This window comes from Ursus arctos, unplaced genomic scaffold (assembly GCF_023065955.2).
Source record: "Ursus arctos isolate Adak ecotype North America unplaced genomic scaffold, UrsArc2.0 scaffold_4, whole genome shotgun sequence".
Classification (NCBI taxonomy): Eukaryota; Metazoa; Chordata; class Mammalia; order Carnivora; family Ursidae; genus Ursus; species Ursus arctos.
This window is the reverse complement of record NW_026623056.1, coordinates 39,745,760-39,761,244: the sequence shown is the minus strand read 5'-3', so window position 1 is coordinate 39,761,244 and position 15,485 is coordinate 39,745,760. Positions and strand designations below refer to the sequence as shown.

Sequence of the window (15,485 nt, the reverse complement as noted above, 5' to 3'; positions counted from 1 at the left end):
CTGCAATGTGTAAATGAACTTAACAGGCCCTCTGTTGCTATTTACAATGCACCAAAATCTAACTATGGCCAAAATGAAGCAGCTCAGTCTTCTTCATTGACATTGAACCAGAATATCTTGGTGTTTGGGCTATCCAGGGCCAAAGCAATCAGTCAACTGGGTGTGTGTGTGGCGTGTGTGCTTATGGAGCGGTAGGGGAAATGCAGAAGATGGGAAGATGGAAAAGTGACAATTTTTCTAATGTTCATACATTGGACATATGGCATATTGACCAGAAGGCATGAATCAACATTTCTATACCTGATAGCATGTTATAGGAATTAAGGAAGGTGCCTTATAAACTTTTCGTAACTGACAATCTTCTATAGCTCCATGGATGAGGATGACATAAATCACAGTTTCATCATAGATATCAGTTTTGGTGTTCTTTGGTATATCTTTTACACAAACATTACAGAGTTTTAACTGCATCTTGTAGTTCCAATCCTACAAGGAAAACACAGCTTCATAGTCTACTGCTTATAAAGTTTAATATCAATTCCTAAATAGTTCATTGATAACAGTACTTTAATACAATTCCATTCAGAGAAAAGGATGAGTTTATATATAAACACCTCTTACCTCATAAGATAAACGTTCCCTCATTTTTTTGGCAGTAATAGAAAGTCCAAGTTTTAGCCACATTTTATATTCAATGTGAGGACAACATTGTTCAAAAGCTTCATACAAGTGACTTTTAGGAATAAAACATGTCTGAAAAATGGAGGATATAAATTTAATATTTCATTCTGTACAGCTATAGTTTAAGGATATAAGGTTTTTTCATTTACATATAACATTAAAGCTGAGAATTTAAATTATGTAACATTCGTGTTGTTGCCTGGACACCTAATAAAATGTGTATAGTAGTAAATATTTGTGTGATCTTATCATAAGTTAAATATTAAAATGTCACATGCTCCAATGAGACATTATTATTCTTACAGATTCTGAAAAAGTAGAAAACAACATATCAAAAATCATTGAAACTTTTAAACCAAAGATATAAATTTCTAAAAATACATTATTTTAGGGGAACACACTTTTTAGATAACAATAAAATGCCAGCGCTAACAATGAGCAGACTGTTGGCTCTCAGGAGGAAGCTGCTATGAATATACATGATGTTGTGTATGTTGGTTTTTATTGCTCATGGGTAAATACGTATGAGCGCGATTGCTGGGTAATATGGTAATTGTGTGTTTAACTTTATAAGAAACTGCCAATCTGCTTTTAAGAAGGGTTGTAACATTTTACACTGTCCTCAGCACGATGGGGATTTCAGTTGCTTCACGTCCTTGCCGATACCTGCTACTCATTATTTGTATTTTTAGCCAATGTAGTGGGTGTGTGGTGATACCACATCATGATTTGAATCTGCATTTCTCTGGGAGCTAATGATATCAAGCATCTTCTTCATGTGCTTATTGGCCATTTGTATAGTCTTTTGTGAAATGTTTGTTCAAATCCTTTGCCCAATTTCTAATTTGGTGTTTTGTCTTCTTGAGTTGTAAGAATTCTTTATAGGTTCCATTGTCAAGTAATTTTTCAGATAAAGGTATTGTGAAAAGCTCTCATGGTCTGTGGCCTGCTTTTTCCATGATCTTTGTGGTGTCTTTTTAAAAAGCAGAAGATTTTCATTTTAGTGACATTCAATTTATCAGCGTTTCCTTTTATGGCTGGTGCTTTTTGTTTCCTGGTTTAGAAATCTTTGCCTATCTCAAGATCTGTGTTTCCTTTTAGAGTTTTTATAGCTCTAATATTTATGTTTAGGTCTACCATCATTCCAAGTCAAATTTTGTGCATAATGTATGGGGCCGAGGCTCATAGCTTCCATATAGATATTCAGGATTTTCAGGATCATTTGTTGAAAATACTATTATTGTTAAAGATCAATTGATTGTGTATATATGAACCTATTTCTGGATTCTCATCCCTGTTCCACTGATCTATATTATCTTAAGCAAATACCATTTGGTGTTGATTATAACAGATTTGTAATAGGGCTTCAGGTCAGACAGTATAGGTCATCTAACATTATTCTTTTTAAAATTTTAATTCCAGTGTAGTTAATGCACAGTGTTATATTAATTTCAGGTGTACAATATAGTGATTCAGTAATTCCATATATTACTCAGTGCTCATCAAGATAAGTGTACTTTTAATTCTCTTCACCTATTTCGTCCATCCCCCACCCCTCCCCCTCTGGTAACCATCTGTTTATTCTCTATAGTTAAGAGTCTGGTTTTGGTTTGCCTCTTTTTTTTTCCTTTGTTCATTTGTTTTGTTGCTTAAATTCCACAGGAGTGAAATCATATGGTATTATTTGTCTTTCTCTGACTTCTTTCGCTTAGCATTATACTCTCTAGATCCATCCATGTTGTTGCAAATGGCAAGATTTCATTCTTTTTTTATGGCCAAATAATATTCCATTGTGTGTGTGTGTATGTGTGTGTGTGTGTGTGTATATATATATATATATATATATATATATATATATATATATATCACATTTTCTTTATCCATTCATCTATCGATGGAAACTTGGGCTGCTTCCATAATTTGGCTACCGTAAATAATGCTGCCATAAACATAGGGGTGCATATATCCTTTCAAATTACTATTTTCAAATTCTTTGGGTAAATACCCACTCGTGTTATTACTGAAACTTAAGGTAGTTCTATTCTTAACTTTTTGAGGAACCTCCACTCAGTCTTCCACAGTGGCTGTACCAGTTTACCTTCCTGTCAATAGTGCATGAGGTTTCCTTTTTCTCCACATCCTTGCCAGCACTTGTTTCTTGAGTTTTTGATTTTAGCCATTCTGACAGATGTGAGGTGGTATCTTATTGTGGTTTTGATTTGCATTTCCCTGATGACAAGTGATGATGAGCATCTTTTCATGTGTCTGTTGGCCATTTGTTTGTCTTTTTTGGAAATATGTCTGTTTATGTCTTTGGCCCATTTTTTAATTGGATTATTATTGTTATTATTTTTTGGTGTTGAGTTGTATACGTTCTTTATATATTTTGGATACTAATCTTTTATCAAATATGTCATTTGCTAATGTCTTCTCCCATTCGCTAGGTTATCTATTAGTTTTGTTGGTTGTTTCCTTTGCCATGCAGCTTTTTTTTTTTTTTTTTAAATGATTTTTTATTATATTATGTTAGTCACCATACAGTACATCCCCGGTTTCCGATGTAAGGCTCGATGATTCATTAGTTGTGTATAACACCCAGTGCACCATGCAATACGTGCCCTCCTTACTACCCATCACCGGTCTATCCCATTCCCCCACCCCCCTCCCCTCTGAAGTCCTCAGTTTGTTTCTCATAGTCCATAGTCTCTCATGTTTCATTCCCCTTTCTGATTACCCCCCTTTCTTTATCCCTTTCTTCCCCTACTGATCATCCTAGTTCTTATGTTCCATAGATGAGAGAAATCATATGATAGTTGTCTTTCTCTGCTTGACTTATTTCACTTAGCATTATCTCCTCCAGTGCTGTCCATGTTGTAGCAAATGTTGAGAACTCGTTCTTTCTGATAGCTGAGTAATATTCCATTGTATATATGGACCACAACTTCTTAATCCAGTCATCTGTTGAAGGGCATCTCGGCTCCTTCCACGATTTAGCTATTGTGGACATTGCTGCTATGAACATTGGGGTGCATATGGCCCTTCTCTTCACTACGTCTGTATCTTTGGGGTAAATACCCAGTAGTGCAATGGCTGGATCATAGGGTAGCTCAATTTTTAACTTTTTAAGGGACCTCCACACTGTTTTCCAGAGTGGCTGTACCAACTTGCATTCCCACCAACAATGTAGGAGGGATCCCCTTTCTCCACATCCTCTCCAACAATTGTTGTTTCTTGCCTTGTCTATTTTTGCCATTCTAACTGGCGTAAGGTGGTATCTCAGTGTGGTTTTGATTTGAATTTCCTTGATGGCTAATGATTTTGAACATTTTTTCATGTGTCTGTTAGCCATTTGTATGTCTTCATTGGAAAAGTGTCTGTTCATATCTTCTGCCCATTTTTTGATTTGTTTATTTGTTTCTCGTGTATTGAGTTTGAGAAGTTCTTTGTAGATCTTGGATACCAGTCCTTTATCTGTGGTGTCATTTGCAAATATATTCTCCCATTCCGTGGGCTGCCTCTTAGTTTTTCTGACTGTTTCCTTGGCTGTGCAGAAACTTTTAATCTTGATGAAGTCCCATAAATTCATTTTATCTTTTGTTTCTCTTGCCTTTGGGGATGTGTCATGAAAAAGGTTGCTTTGGCCGATGTCGTAGAGGTTGTTGCCTATGTTCTCCTCTAGAATTTTGATGGATTCCTGTCTCACATCGAGGTCTTTCATCCATTTGGAGTTTATTTTTGTGTATGGTGTGAGATAGTGGTCAAGTTTCATTCTCTTGCATGTAGCTGTCCAATTTTCCCAGCACCATTTATTGAAGAGACTGTCTTTTTCCCACCGGATGTTTTTTCCTGCTTTATCAAATATTAGTTGCCCAAAGAGCCGAGGGTCCATTTCTGGGCTCTCTATTCTGTTCCATTGGTCTATGTGTCTGTTTTTGTGCCAGTACTATGCTGTCTTTGTGATCACAGCTTTGTAGTACAGCTTGAAATCCGGCATTGTGATGCCCCCAGCTTTGTTTTTCCTTTTCAACAGTTCCTTGGAGATTCGGGGCCTTTTCTGGTTCCATACAAATTTAAGGACTGTTTGTTCCAGTTCTTTGAAAAATGTCCTTGGTATTTTGATCGGGATAGCATTGAAAGTGTAGATTGCTCTGGGTAGCATGGACATTTTAACTATGTTAATTCTTCCGATCCATGAGCATGGAATATCTTTCCATCTTTTTATGTCTTCCTCAATGTCTTTTAAGAGTGATTTATAGTTTCTAGAATATAGGTCCTTTACGTCTCTGGTTAAGTTAATTCCAAGGTAACGTATGGTTTTTGGTGCTATTGTAAATGGGATGGATTCCCTAATTTCTCTTTCTTCGGTCTCGTTATTCGTGTATAGAAATGCAACTGATTTCTGAGCATTTATTTTGTATCCTGCCACGTTACTGAATTGCTCTATAACTTCTAATAGTTTGGGAGTGGACTCTTTTGGGTTTTCCATATAGAGTATCATGTCATCTGCAAAGAGAGACATTTTGACTTCTTCTTTGCCAGTTTGAATACCTTTGATCCCTTTTTGTTGTCTGATTGCTGTTGCAAGGACTTCTAGTACTATGTTGAATAATAGTGGCGAGAGTGGGCATCCTTGTCGAGTTCCTGATCTTAAGGGAAAGGCTTCCAGCTTTTCCCCATTGAGAATAATATTTGCAGTAGGCTTTTCATAGATGGCTTTTATGAGATTGAGAAATGTACCTTCTATTCCTACACTCTGAAGGGTTTTAATCAGGAAAGAATGCTGTATTTTGTCAAATGCTTTTTCGGCATCGATTGAGAGGATCATATGGTTCCTGAGTCTTTTCTTGTTGATATGATGTATCACGCTGATTGATTTGCGAATATTGAACCACGCTTGCATCCCAGGTATGAATCCCACTTGATCGTGATGGATAATCCTTTTAATGTACTGTTGGATTCTATTAGCAAGTATCTTGTTGAGGATTTTGGCGTCCATATTCATTAGGGAAATCGGTCTGTAATTCTCCTTTTTGATGGGGTCTTTGCCTGGTTTGGGGATCAAGGTAATATTGGCCTCATAGAATGAGTTTGGTAGCTTTCCTTCTGTTTCTATTTTTTGAAATAGCTTTAGGAGAATAGGTATTATTTCTTCTTTGAATGTTTGGTAGAATTCCCCAGGAAAACCGTCCGGGCCTGGAGTTTTGTTATTTGGAAGGTTGTTTATCACTGACTCAATTTCTTCATAATTAATTGGCCTGTTTAAGGAATCAATTTCTTCCGGTTTCAATCTTGGTAGTTTATAGGTTTCCAGGAAGGATTCCATCTCTTCCAGATTGCTTAGTTTATTGGCATATAGCTGTTGATAAAAATTTCTAATGATCCTTCCAATTTCAATGGTGCTCGTCGTGACCTCTCCTTTTTCATTCATAATTTTAATAATCTGGGTCCTTTCTCTTTTCTTTTGGATAAGTCTTGCCAGTGGTCTGTCAATTTTATTGATTCTCTCCAAGAACCAGCTTCTAGTCCTGTTGATCTGCTCTACTGTACTTCTGGTTTCTGCTTGATTGATTTCAGCTCTAATTTTGGTCAACTGCTTCCTCGTGCGTGGATTAGGCCTGTCCCTCTGTTGCTGTTCCAGCTTCTTGAGGTGAGAATATAAAAACTGCATTTTAGATTTTTCTATTCTTTTGAGTGAGGCTTGGATGGCTATGTATTTCCCCCTTAGGACTGCCTTTGCAGTATCCCATAGGTTTTGGACTGTTGTATTTTCATTCTCATTGGTCTCCATAAATTGTTTTATTTGATTTTTGATTTCCTGGTTTATCGAGTCATTCCTGAGCAGGATGGTTCTTAGTCTCCAAGTGTTTGAGTTTCTTCCAAATTTTTCCTTGTGGTTGAGTTCCAATTTCAGAGCGTTGTGGTCTGAGAATATGCAGGGGATAATTTCAATCTTTTGGTATTGGCTGAGACCTGTTTTGTGTCCCAGAACATGGTCTATTCTTGAGAATGTTCCATGGGCATTAGAATAGAATGAGTATTCTTTGGTTCTGGGGTGTAGTGTTCTATATATATCTATGAGGTCCAACTCGTCGAGTATGGCATTCAAAGCCTTTGATTCTTTGCTTAGTTTTTGACAGGGTGTTCTGTCTATTTCTGAGAGTGGAGTGTTGAGGTCCCCTACTATTAATGTATTTTTATTTATATGTCTCTTTATTCTGGTTAAGAGTTGGCTTGTGTATCTTGCTGCTCCCCTGTTGGGGGCATATATATTTATAATTGTCATATCCACTTGTTGAATACTTCCCTTAAGAATAATATAGTGCCCTTCTGCATCTCTATCTATAGTCTGTAGTTTAAAATCCAATTTATCTGATATGAGAATTGCTACCCCAGCTTTCTTTTGAGGTCCATTTGCGTGAAAGATGGTACTCCATCCCCTTACTCTCAGTCTGAATGCATCTTTGGGTTTGAAATGAGTCTCTTGTAGACAGCAAATGGATGGGTCATTTCTTTTTATCCAATCTGCAACCCTGTGGCGCTTTATGGGATGGTTCAAACCATTTACATTAAGACTGATTACTGAGAGATATGATTTTAATGTTGCCATGTTGCCAGTAAAGTCTTTGTTTGTATTGGCTGTGACTTTCTGTTCTGTATCACTCTTGGGGCCTTTTTACTTTTATAGAACCCCCCGTAATATCTCCTGTAGGGCTGGTTTCATGGTTACAAAATTGGTTAGTGACTGGCGATTCTGAAATGTCTTTATTTCTCCATCAATTCTGAATGAGAGCCTTGCTGGATAAAGGATCCTTGGCTGCATGTTTTTCTCTGAAAGAGCTTTAAATATGCTCCCCCAACCCTTTCTCTCATTCCAGGTCTGTGTAGACAGGTCTGACGTAATTCTGATGCTTTTGCCTTGGTACGTGAGAAATTTCTTTGCCCTGGCCGCTTTCAATACTGTATCCTTGCATCTAATATTTGCGAATTGCACTATGATGTGACGTGGCGTAGGTTTGTCATGGTTGAGCTTGGGAGGGGTCCTCTCTGCCTCTTGGACACGAATGTTTGTTTCCCTTGCTAGATTAGGGAAGTTTTCAGCTACAATTTGTTCAAATATCTCTTCTAGACCTCTGTTTTTCTCCACCCCCTCGGGGATGCCGATGATTCTAACATTGGATCGTTTCATTGAGTCAGTAATCTCCCGTAACCTACATTCGTGGGCGTGGATTTTTTTAAGACCATCTTCTATTTTCATTTTTTCCTCTATTAACCCATCCTCCAATTCACTAACCCGTTCCTCTGCTTCTGCGACCCTGGCCGTCAGAGCCTCTAGTTTTGCCTGCATTTGGCTCATAGAATTTTTAATTTCTGTCAGATTCGCTTTCATTTCTGTCCTTAGGGATTCTATATTCTCAGTAACCTTTTCGTTAATAGTTTTTTCAATTCTACTCATCATTTTGACCATCGTTACTCTGAATTCCATTTCTGATAATTTGGTTACATCCATATCCATTATTTCTGTGGCAGAGGCCACAGAATCACTGTCTTTTCTTTGCTGGGGGGGGCTTCTCCTTCTTGTCATTCTGATGAAGAGAGGTTGCGGGGTTTCCAGAGCCCAAATTATTGACTGGGTCCCAGGCCGTGCCCCTTGTTTTATAGGGATCTTAGGGATGTGGGCTTCTTCTTTAAAGATTTTATTTATTTATTTATGTGGCAGCCAACCAGCGAGAGAGGGAATAGAAGCAGGGGAGTGGGAGAGGAAGAAGCAGGCTCCCAGCGGAGGAGCCCGATGAGGGACTCCTTTCCGGAACGCCGGGATCACGCCCTAAGCCGAAGGCAGGCGCTCAATGACTGCGCCACCCAGGCGCCCGGGATGTGGGCTTCTTGATTTTTCAGCCTGCCTTCTGGGGGAGGGGCCTGCCGCGCCGATACTCAGGCAGCCATGTTTGGGTAGAGTCTCGGCGTCCCCTGCGAGGGGGGATGGGGATGGGCACTCCCTGAGCCGGTTTTTCCAGGCTTTTGTTCTCTGGCGGCTTTCCCTGGCGGTTTGCTGTGCCTCTTCTGAGAGTCAGAGCAGCAGCGGCCAAATTTCAGCCTCTGTCACAGAACAGAGGGATTGCGGCCCGTTCTCTACTAATGTTCTGGCCACTTTAACTCTGTTTCTGTTGGTGCTGCTCAACCCTGCAGCGTCCCGGGATGTGTGCCCCACACCCGGCGTCCCAGCCCTCACTTCCAGGGCCGGCGCGTCTCTGTCCTTTGTGTTTCTAATGCCGCCAGCCGCCAGCCGCCCCGCGCGCGCTCCCGGATCTCCCGGTCTCAGTCTGGATCCAGTGAGCGCACCGGGATTCCGGTGTTCCGCGAGATGCCTGGTGGCGCGCGCACCCGGCTCACGGTCTCAGTCTGCTGTTTTGCGGGTGCCGACCGTGAGCCCCGCCCGCTCTCCCGTGCAAGTGGCTACCGCTTCCCGGCGCCCGAACGCGGCGGCTCCCTCCCCCTTCCGTTTATCTTCCGATATCTGTGCACAGTTTCATGGCTCCCCGCTTCGTACCTCAATACTCAGCGCTGGAGATGTTCATTTGTAGAGATCCAGATGTGTCTTCCTGCGTCTCAGGCTGGTTCCGTGGTTGTTTAGGCTGGTCTGGTACCTATCCAGCTCGACTCGGAGGACCGGCTGAAAACGGTGTCTCCTACTCCTCCGCCATCTTAACTCCCCTCTGCCATGCAGCTTTTTATTTTGATATAGTCCCAATAGTTTATTTTTGTTTTTGTTTCCCTTGCCTCAGGAGACATAATTAGAAAGATGTTGTTATGGCCGATGTCAGAGAAATTACCACCTGTTCTCTATTCCAGGATTTTCATTTTTTATTCTTTTTTTTTTTTTTTTTTTTTTAGGTAAGCTCTATGCACAATGTGGGGTTTGAACTCATGGTCCCAAGATCAAGAGTCACATGCTCTTCTGACTAAGCCAGCCAAACACCCCTAGTCTAGGATTTTTATAGTTACAGGTCTCCTGTTTAAGTCCTTAATCCATTTTGAGTTTATTTTTGTGTATGGTATAAAAAAGTAGTTCACTTTCACTTCTTTAACTGCCCTGTTTTCCCAACATCATTTGTTGACGAGACTTTTTCCCATTGCATATTCTTGCTTCCTTTGTTGAAGATTAATTAGCCATATAATTGTGGGTTTATTTCTGGATTTTCTATTCTGTTCCATTGATTTATGTTTCTATTTATGTGCCATATTGTTTTGATTACTACAGCTTTGTAATATAATGTGAAATCTGGAATTGTGATACTTACAGCTTTGTTTTTCTTTTTCAAGATTGCTTTGGCTATCTGGGGTCTTTTGTGGTTCCATACATATTTTAAGATTGTTTGCTCTAGTTCTGTGAAAAATGATGTTGGTATTTTGATAGGGATGACATTACATCTGTAGATTACTTTGGGTAGTACAGATACTTTTAACAATGTTTGTTTTTCCAACCTATGAGCATGGGACATCTTAAATTCTTTCATCAAGATTTTATAGTTTTCAGAGTACAGATCTTTCATCTCCTTGGTTAAGATTATTCCTAGGTATTTTATTATTTGTGGTGCAACTGAAAGTGGGATTGCTTTCTTAATTTCTTTCTGCTTTATTAGTGTATAGAGATGCGATGGATTTCTATACATTGATCTTTTATCCTGCAGTCTTACTGAATTCATTTATCAGTTCTAGTATTTTTTTTTTTTGGTGGTCTTTAGGGTTTTCTATATATAGTAACATGTCAAAGAGTGAAAGTTTTACTTCTTCCTTACCAACTTAGATGAGTTTTATTTCTTTTTCTTGTCCAATTGCCATGGGTAAGACTTGCAGTACTATATTGAATAAAAACAGTGAGTGTGGACATTCTTGTCTTGTTCCTGACCTTAGGGGAAAAGCTCTCAGCTTTTCACCATTATGTAGGGGGTTAGCTGTGGGTTTTTTACATACAGCCTTTATTTTGTTGAGGCATGTGCCCTCTAAACCTTCTTTGTTGAGGGTTTTTATCACGAATGGATGTTGTACTTTGTCAAATGCTTTTTCTGCATCTATTGAAATGAACATATGGTTCTTATCCTTTTTCTTATTGACGTGATGTGTCACATTGATTGATTTGCAAATCTGGACCACCCTTGTATCCTGGGAATAAATGGCATTCGATAGTGGTGAATGATTTTTTTAAAATTTTTTATTATATTATGTTAGTGAATGATTTTTTAAAAATGTATTGTTGGATTCAGTTTGCTAATATATTGTTGAGGATTTTTGCATCTGTGGATAGGTATCTTGATGTTCGTCAGAGGTATTGGCCTATAGGTCTCTTTTTTGTAGTGTCTTTATCTGGTTTTGGTATCAGGGTAATGCTGACCTCAGAGAATGATTTGGAAGCTTTCCTTCCTCTCTGAGTTTTGGAATAGTTTGAGAAGAATAGGTATAACCTCTTCTTTAAATGTCAGGTTGAATTCACCTGTGAAGCTGTCTGGTCCTGGAATTCTATTTGTTGGAGTTTTTTGATTGCTTGTTCAATTTCATTGCTGGTAATTGGTCTGTTCAAATTTTCTATTTCTTACTGATTCAGTTTTGGGAGGTTATATGTTTCTAGGAATTTGTCCATTTCTGCTAGGTTGGCCAATTGGTTGGCATATAATTTTTCATAATATTTTTAATAATCTTTTGTATTTCTGTGGTGTCAGTTATTTCTCCTCTTTCATTTCTGATTTTGTTTATTTGAATCCTCTCTCTCTCTTTCTCTCTCTCTCTTCTTTTTATGAATTTGGGTAAAGGTTTATCAATTTTGTTGATCTTTTCAAAGAACCAGCTTTGCAGCATCATATCCAGAGGTACAACCAATAGTTGTCCAACTTTTACTGATGCTACAATTGTTTTTTAGGTGGTGCCAGCCTGGTCCTTTCATTATAGTTTCCCATTAACATTGCACACAGTAGTTTTAGCATCAATTGATGGCTGTTGTCTAGATCCATTATTTCATTGAGATGGCAAAATGAAGATATTCTAATTCCCTGTTTCTTCATTTGTTAGATGGAATTCTGTATAGAAGAATATTTCTTCATCTTTTTTTTTTTTTTCTTTTTGGTTACCTTGAAAGAGTTTGTAGAGGAAAGGTGGGATAAATGTTGAATTTATTCTATTTTAAAAAAAATCCATTTTTAGAGTAGTAAGTTAATATCCCAACAAACTTATTGGAAATTAAACACATTTTGGTATCATCATCAACTTATGGATTTTTATATATTATGGGATTCAATTGTTTGCAGTCATTGTTCTTTTTGAGTTTAAATTAGGCCAGTGATAGCCCCTGTTGCTTTGAGAATTTTGTCCTCATTGTGTCTGGGGAAACTTCCATCTACTTTGCTCAACTTTTTTATTAATAGATATTAGTTCTCTGACTTTTTCCCTTTCTTACCCCCCAAATTATGGTATCGATAGCTAAAATATGTCCTCTAATTTCCCCATGAAAGACCTCATTTAATCAGTTTTTCTGGTTAAATCTTACAATATGGTAGGTTAACTTTTGCAAGCCATTTTGCCAGGACAGTATACTGGATAAGTATAATTTGGTAACAAGTTTTATTCCTTTACCATTCCTATTTTTTAAAAAAATTATCACTAGACTGTAAACATATGCTAAGTACAGAAATAACCTTAAATTCGATACTAGATATTTAATAAAATACAGCAATAGGGCATAAGGTGATGTTTTCTGACCTCCACTACAGTTTTGCAGGTAGCAGAACACATCATGGGTTCATTAGTTAAACAGTTTAGCTCTCCTATTATTTCCCCAGCGATCACAAAGTCTGTGTAAATTAGCTGATAATCTTTCTCCTCTGACTCCCAGAGCATTTGGTCACTTTCAAAACCAGGTTTTGATCTTTGAAGCTGTTTAGGAATGAAGAAAGAAAGAAAAAAAAGTCAGTTAATTACCAAAACGCTCTGATTTTTTACTTTTTTTCCTTTGGTTTTAGCAATTTTAATATGTAGATATTGTTTTGAGGATACTTCTTACTTGTACCTTTTAAAACAAATTTATTAAATTAGCAAAAGCATTCCTAGATACCGCAATCTTTCTGATTCCTTCTACTCAGCCAACCTATACCTGCCTTAGAATGGCTAAATGCCCAATTCAGATAAACATAAGATGAAAACAAATTATAATATTCCATCTTAAAGATGATCCTTTAGATGGTTTCTTTTTTTGTTTTTTAAGATTTTATTTATTTATTTGACAGAGACAGCCAGCGAGAGAGGGAACACAAGCAGAGGGAGTGGGAGAGGAAGAAGCAGGTTCCCAGTGGAGGAACCCGATGTGGGGCTCGATCCCAGAAAGCTGGGATCACACCCTGAGCCGAAGGCAGACGCTTAACGACTGCACCACCCAGGCGCCCCCTTTAGATGGTTTCTTGTTATCTCTGGGAAAGTAATGATTAAAAGGTGATAAGTAATGTTAACTACTGTGTTTGAACAAGAAAATTGGATGGTAGCTCTTGTCCTAAAAGAGGAACAATGCAGTTCTTAACATGGACAACTATGAATTCTCAATTTTATAGAATTTTAACTAATGTTCACAAGTCCATTTATGAATAACTCTGACTTACCTTTACCATACCTGATATTATTATATAAATTCCTTTGGGTTCATCACCTTCTTCAAATATATCATTTCCACAATCAAATGTTACAACTCTGGCTCTTTCCTTAAAAATATCACCAAATATATAAGATATAAACACTATATTAGCAGTGGTTGGGGATGTTGAAGTTTACATCTTAATAAAAGTTTTTACACTTTAAAATATCACTCAGTAAGATCTGACTTACTGTGTTAGTAATAAATTTGTAAGAGAAAATAGGAATTATGAATATAAAAGAGAAGAAAGTGGATATTCAAAGACCTCTGTAACTTCAGATACATGGATTAGAAAAGAAGTAATCTAATACAGGAGTAAGAATGTAATGGTAAGATAAAAAAATACCTCATCTGGATGAAAAATAATCAGAACAGATGTGGACTAATGGCATATATACATCTCATACATAGTTATGCTGTAAACAGCTGATGAAGTAAATAAAAAACTCATTCATTCAAAATAATTTAAGCATATAAAAATATACACCTGCTCCTTTGGCACCGAGTAGATATAAAAAAAGAATGTTATTAGAACAAGTTAGACCTATTTAATTGTTTATTCTACAAACACTCTTTGAGCATCTTCTACATAATATGCAAAATGCCAGGGGCTGGGTATTCAAAATATGGATGAGCTGAAGGATATAGTGCAGAAAAGAAATACAAAGGTAGTTGTAATGCAATGTACTTAATGCTATCATGAAACTGTATAATGGATACAATGGCGACACTTTTGTTCCTCCAAACTCAGGATGGACCACAGGATGGTCTTCTACTGGTGGGGTGTTTGCCCCCAAAGCCTACTTTTCTGAATTACCTTTGGTAGGGGTGTTTCCAGGATCTTTCCTGAGAAGCAAGATTTGGAAAGAAAAAAAAAAAAAAAGTAAAAATAAAGGGCATTTCAAGAAAAGTAAACAGCACCCCCAGAGGCATGGAATTAGAAAACAGTGTAAAGGGTTTGGGGTACCATGTAAGGTTGAGTATAAATAGAGTATGAGGTATATGATGAATGGGCAACAGAAGATGATGATGGAAAGATAGAAAGGAGGCAGACTGGGGAAGGATTTTGCAGGTCCCTTAACAGGATTTTGATTTTATCCCATAGGCAATAAAAGACATTTAAAGTTTTAAGCTGGAGAGTATCACAGTCGTCATTAAAAAAAAAATCATTTGTTGGTACATTTTAGATGGTATTACCAGAAAATAAAAATATTACCTGAATGAAACTTATATGGTCTTTGTCTTTATCTAGCCATGGAATATGGTAGAGTGCTTCTTCAACAGTAAGGGGCTTGATTACAGGTTGAAAATCAAGTATCTCTCTTTTTTTGGCCATTATTAACTAAAACCACAAAATTTAAGAAACAAGATGAACAAAACTGGTGTTCACAGAATATTTAAGAAATTATGGCTTTGGACTATTTCCTTTACTTGCTCTTCTGAGATTTTTGTTCTGTGGAAACCTTCAACTTCTCCCCACTGATAGCATTTTTCTGTTATTATCATTCTGAAGTCACAGATTAAACATTTAAAAGTAAACTTCTTTTTACTGAATTATAGCAGAAAAACAAAAAATGCACAGATTATTAATGTCCGTTCAAAGAATATTTACAACGTGAAAAGATCTGGGTAACCAGCACGCAGATTAAGAAATAAAACATTTACTGCACCTAAAATCCTCTCTTATATTCCCTTCTAGTCATTTCTTCTATCTAAAGATGACCTCTCTTCTATCATCAGAGTTTAGCTTTGGTTTTGAGATTTATCTGCATGAAATCGATGAGTATATATTTGTTTGTGTCTGGTTTCATTTGCTCAATAGTATGTTTCTGAGATTCATCTCTAATATTGCAGGGAGCAAAAGTTCACTCCTGTAGTTTTCATTGTTGTAGAGGATTGTGTTGTATGAATATACCACAGTTTTGTCTACTATTGATCAACCTTTGGGGTGTGCCAGTTTTGGCCTTTTGTAATGCTGCTTATTTGTTTGCTGTACATATGTATACATTTCTGTGGATATATGCTTCTTTAATCTAATCACTGTGTCGTATGTGTAAGAGGCATATAAAGGTAGATTGTGCCTAACCAATTCCAAATTTAGTAGATTCTGCCTAACAATTCCAAAGAGATTGCA

The 15,485-nt window shown here is 37.5% G+C and overlaps 1 protein-coding gene across 1 annotated transcript in view; it reads right to left on the bottom strand.

Annotated features, from left to right (window-relative positions):
• The window catches only part of SLC9C1 (solute carrier family 9 member C1), a 95,984-nt gene that overhangs the window by 7,120 nt on the left and 73,379 nt on the right, over positions 1-15,485 (bottom strand). The window contains exons 21-25 of the mRNA XM_048214762.2: positions 14,568-14,693; positions 13,320-13,418; positions 12,430-12,603; positions 622-753; positions 301-486 (exon numbers count right to left, since the gene is read on the bottom strand). Coding sequence (XP_048070719.1) covers positions 301-486; positions 622-753; positions 12,430-12,603; positions 13,320-13,418; positions 14,568-14,693 — 717 coding nt within the window. The remainder of the gene's footprint in view (positions 1-300; positions 487-621; positions 754-12,429; positions 12,604-13,319; positions 13,419-14,567; positions 14,694-15,485) is intronic.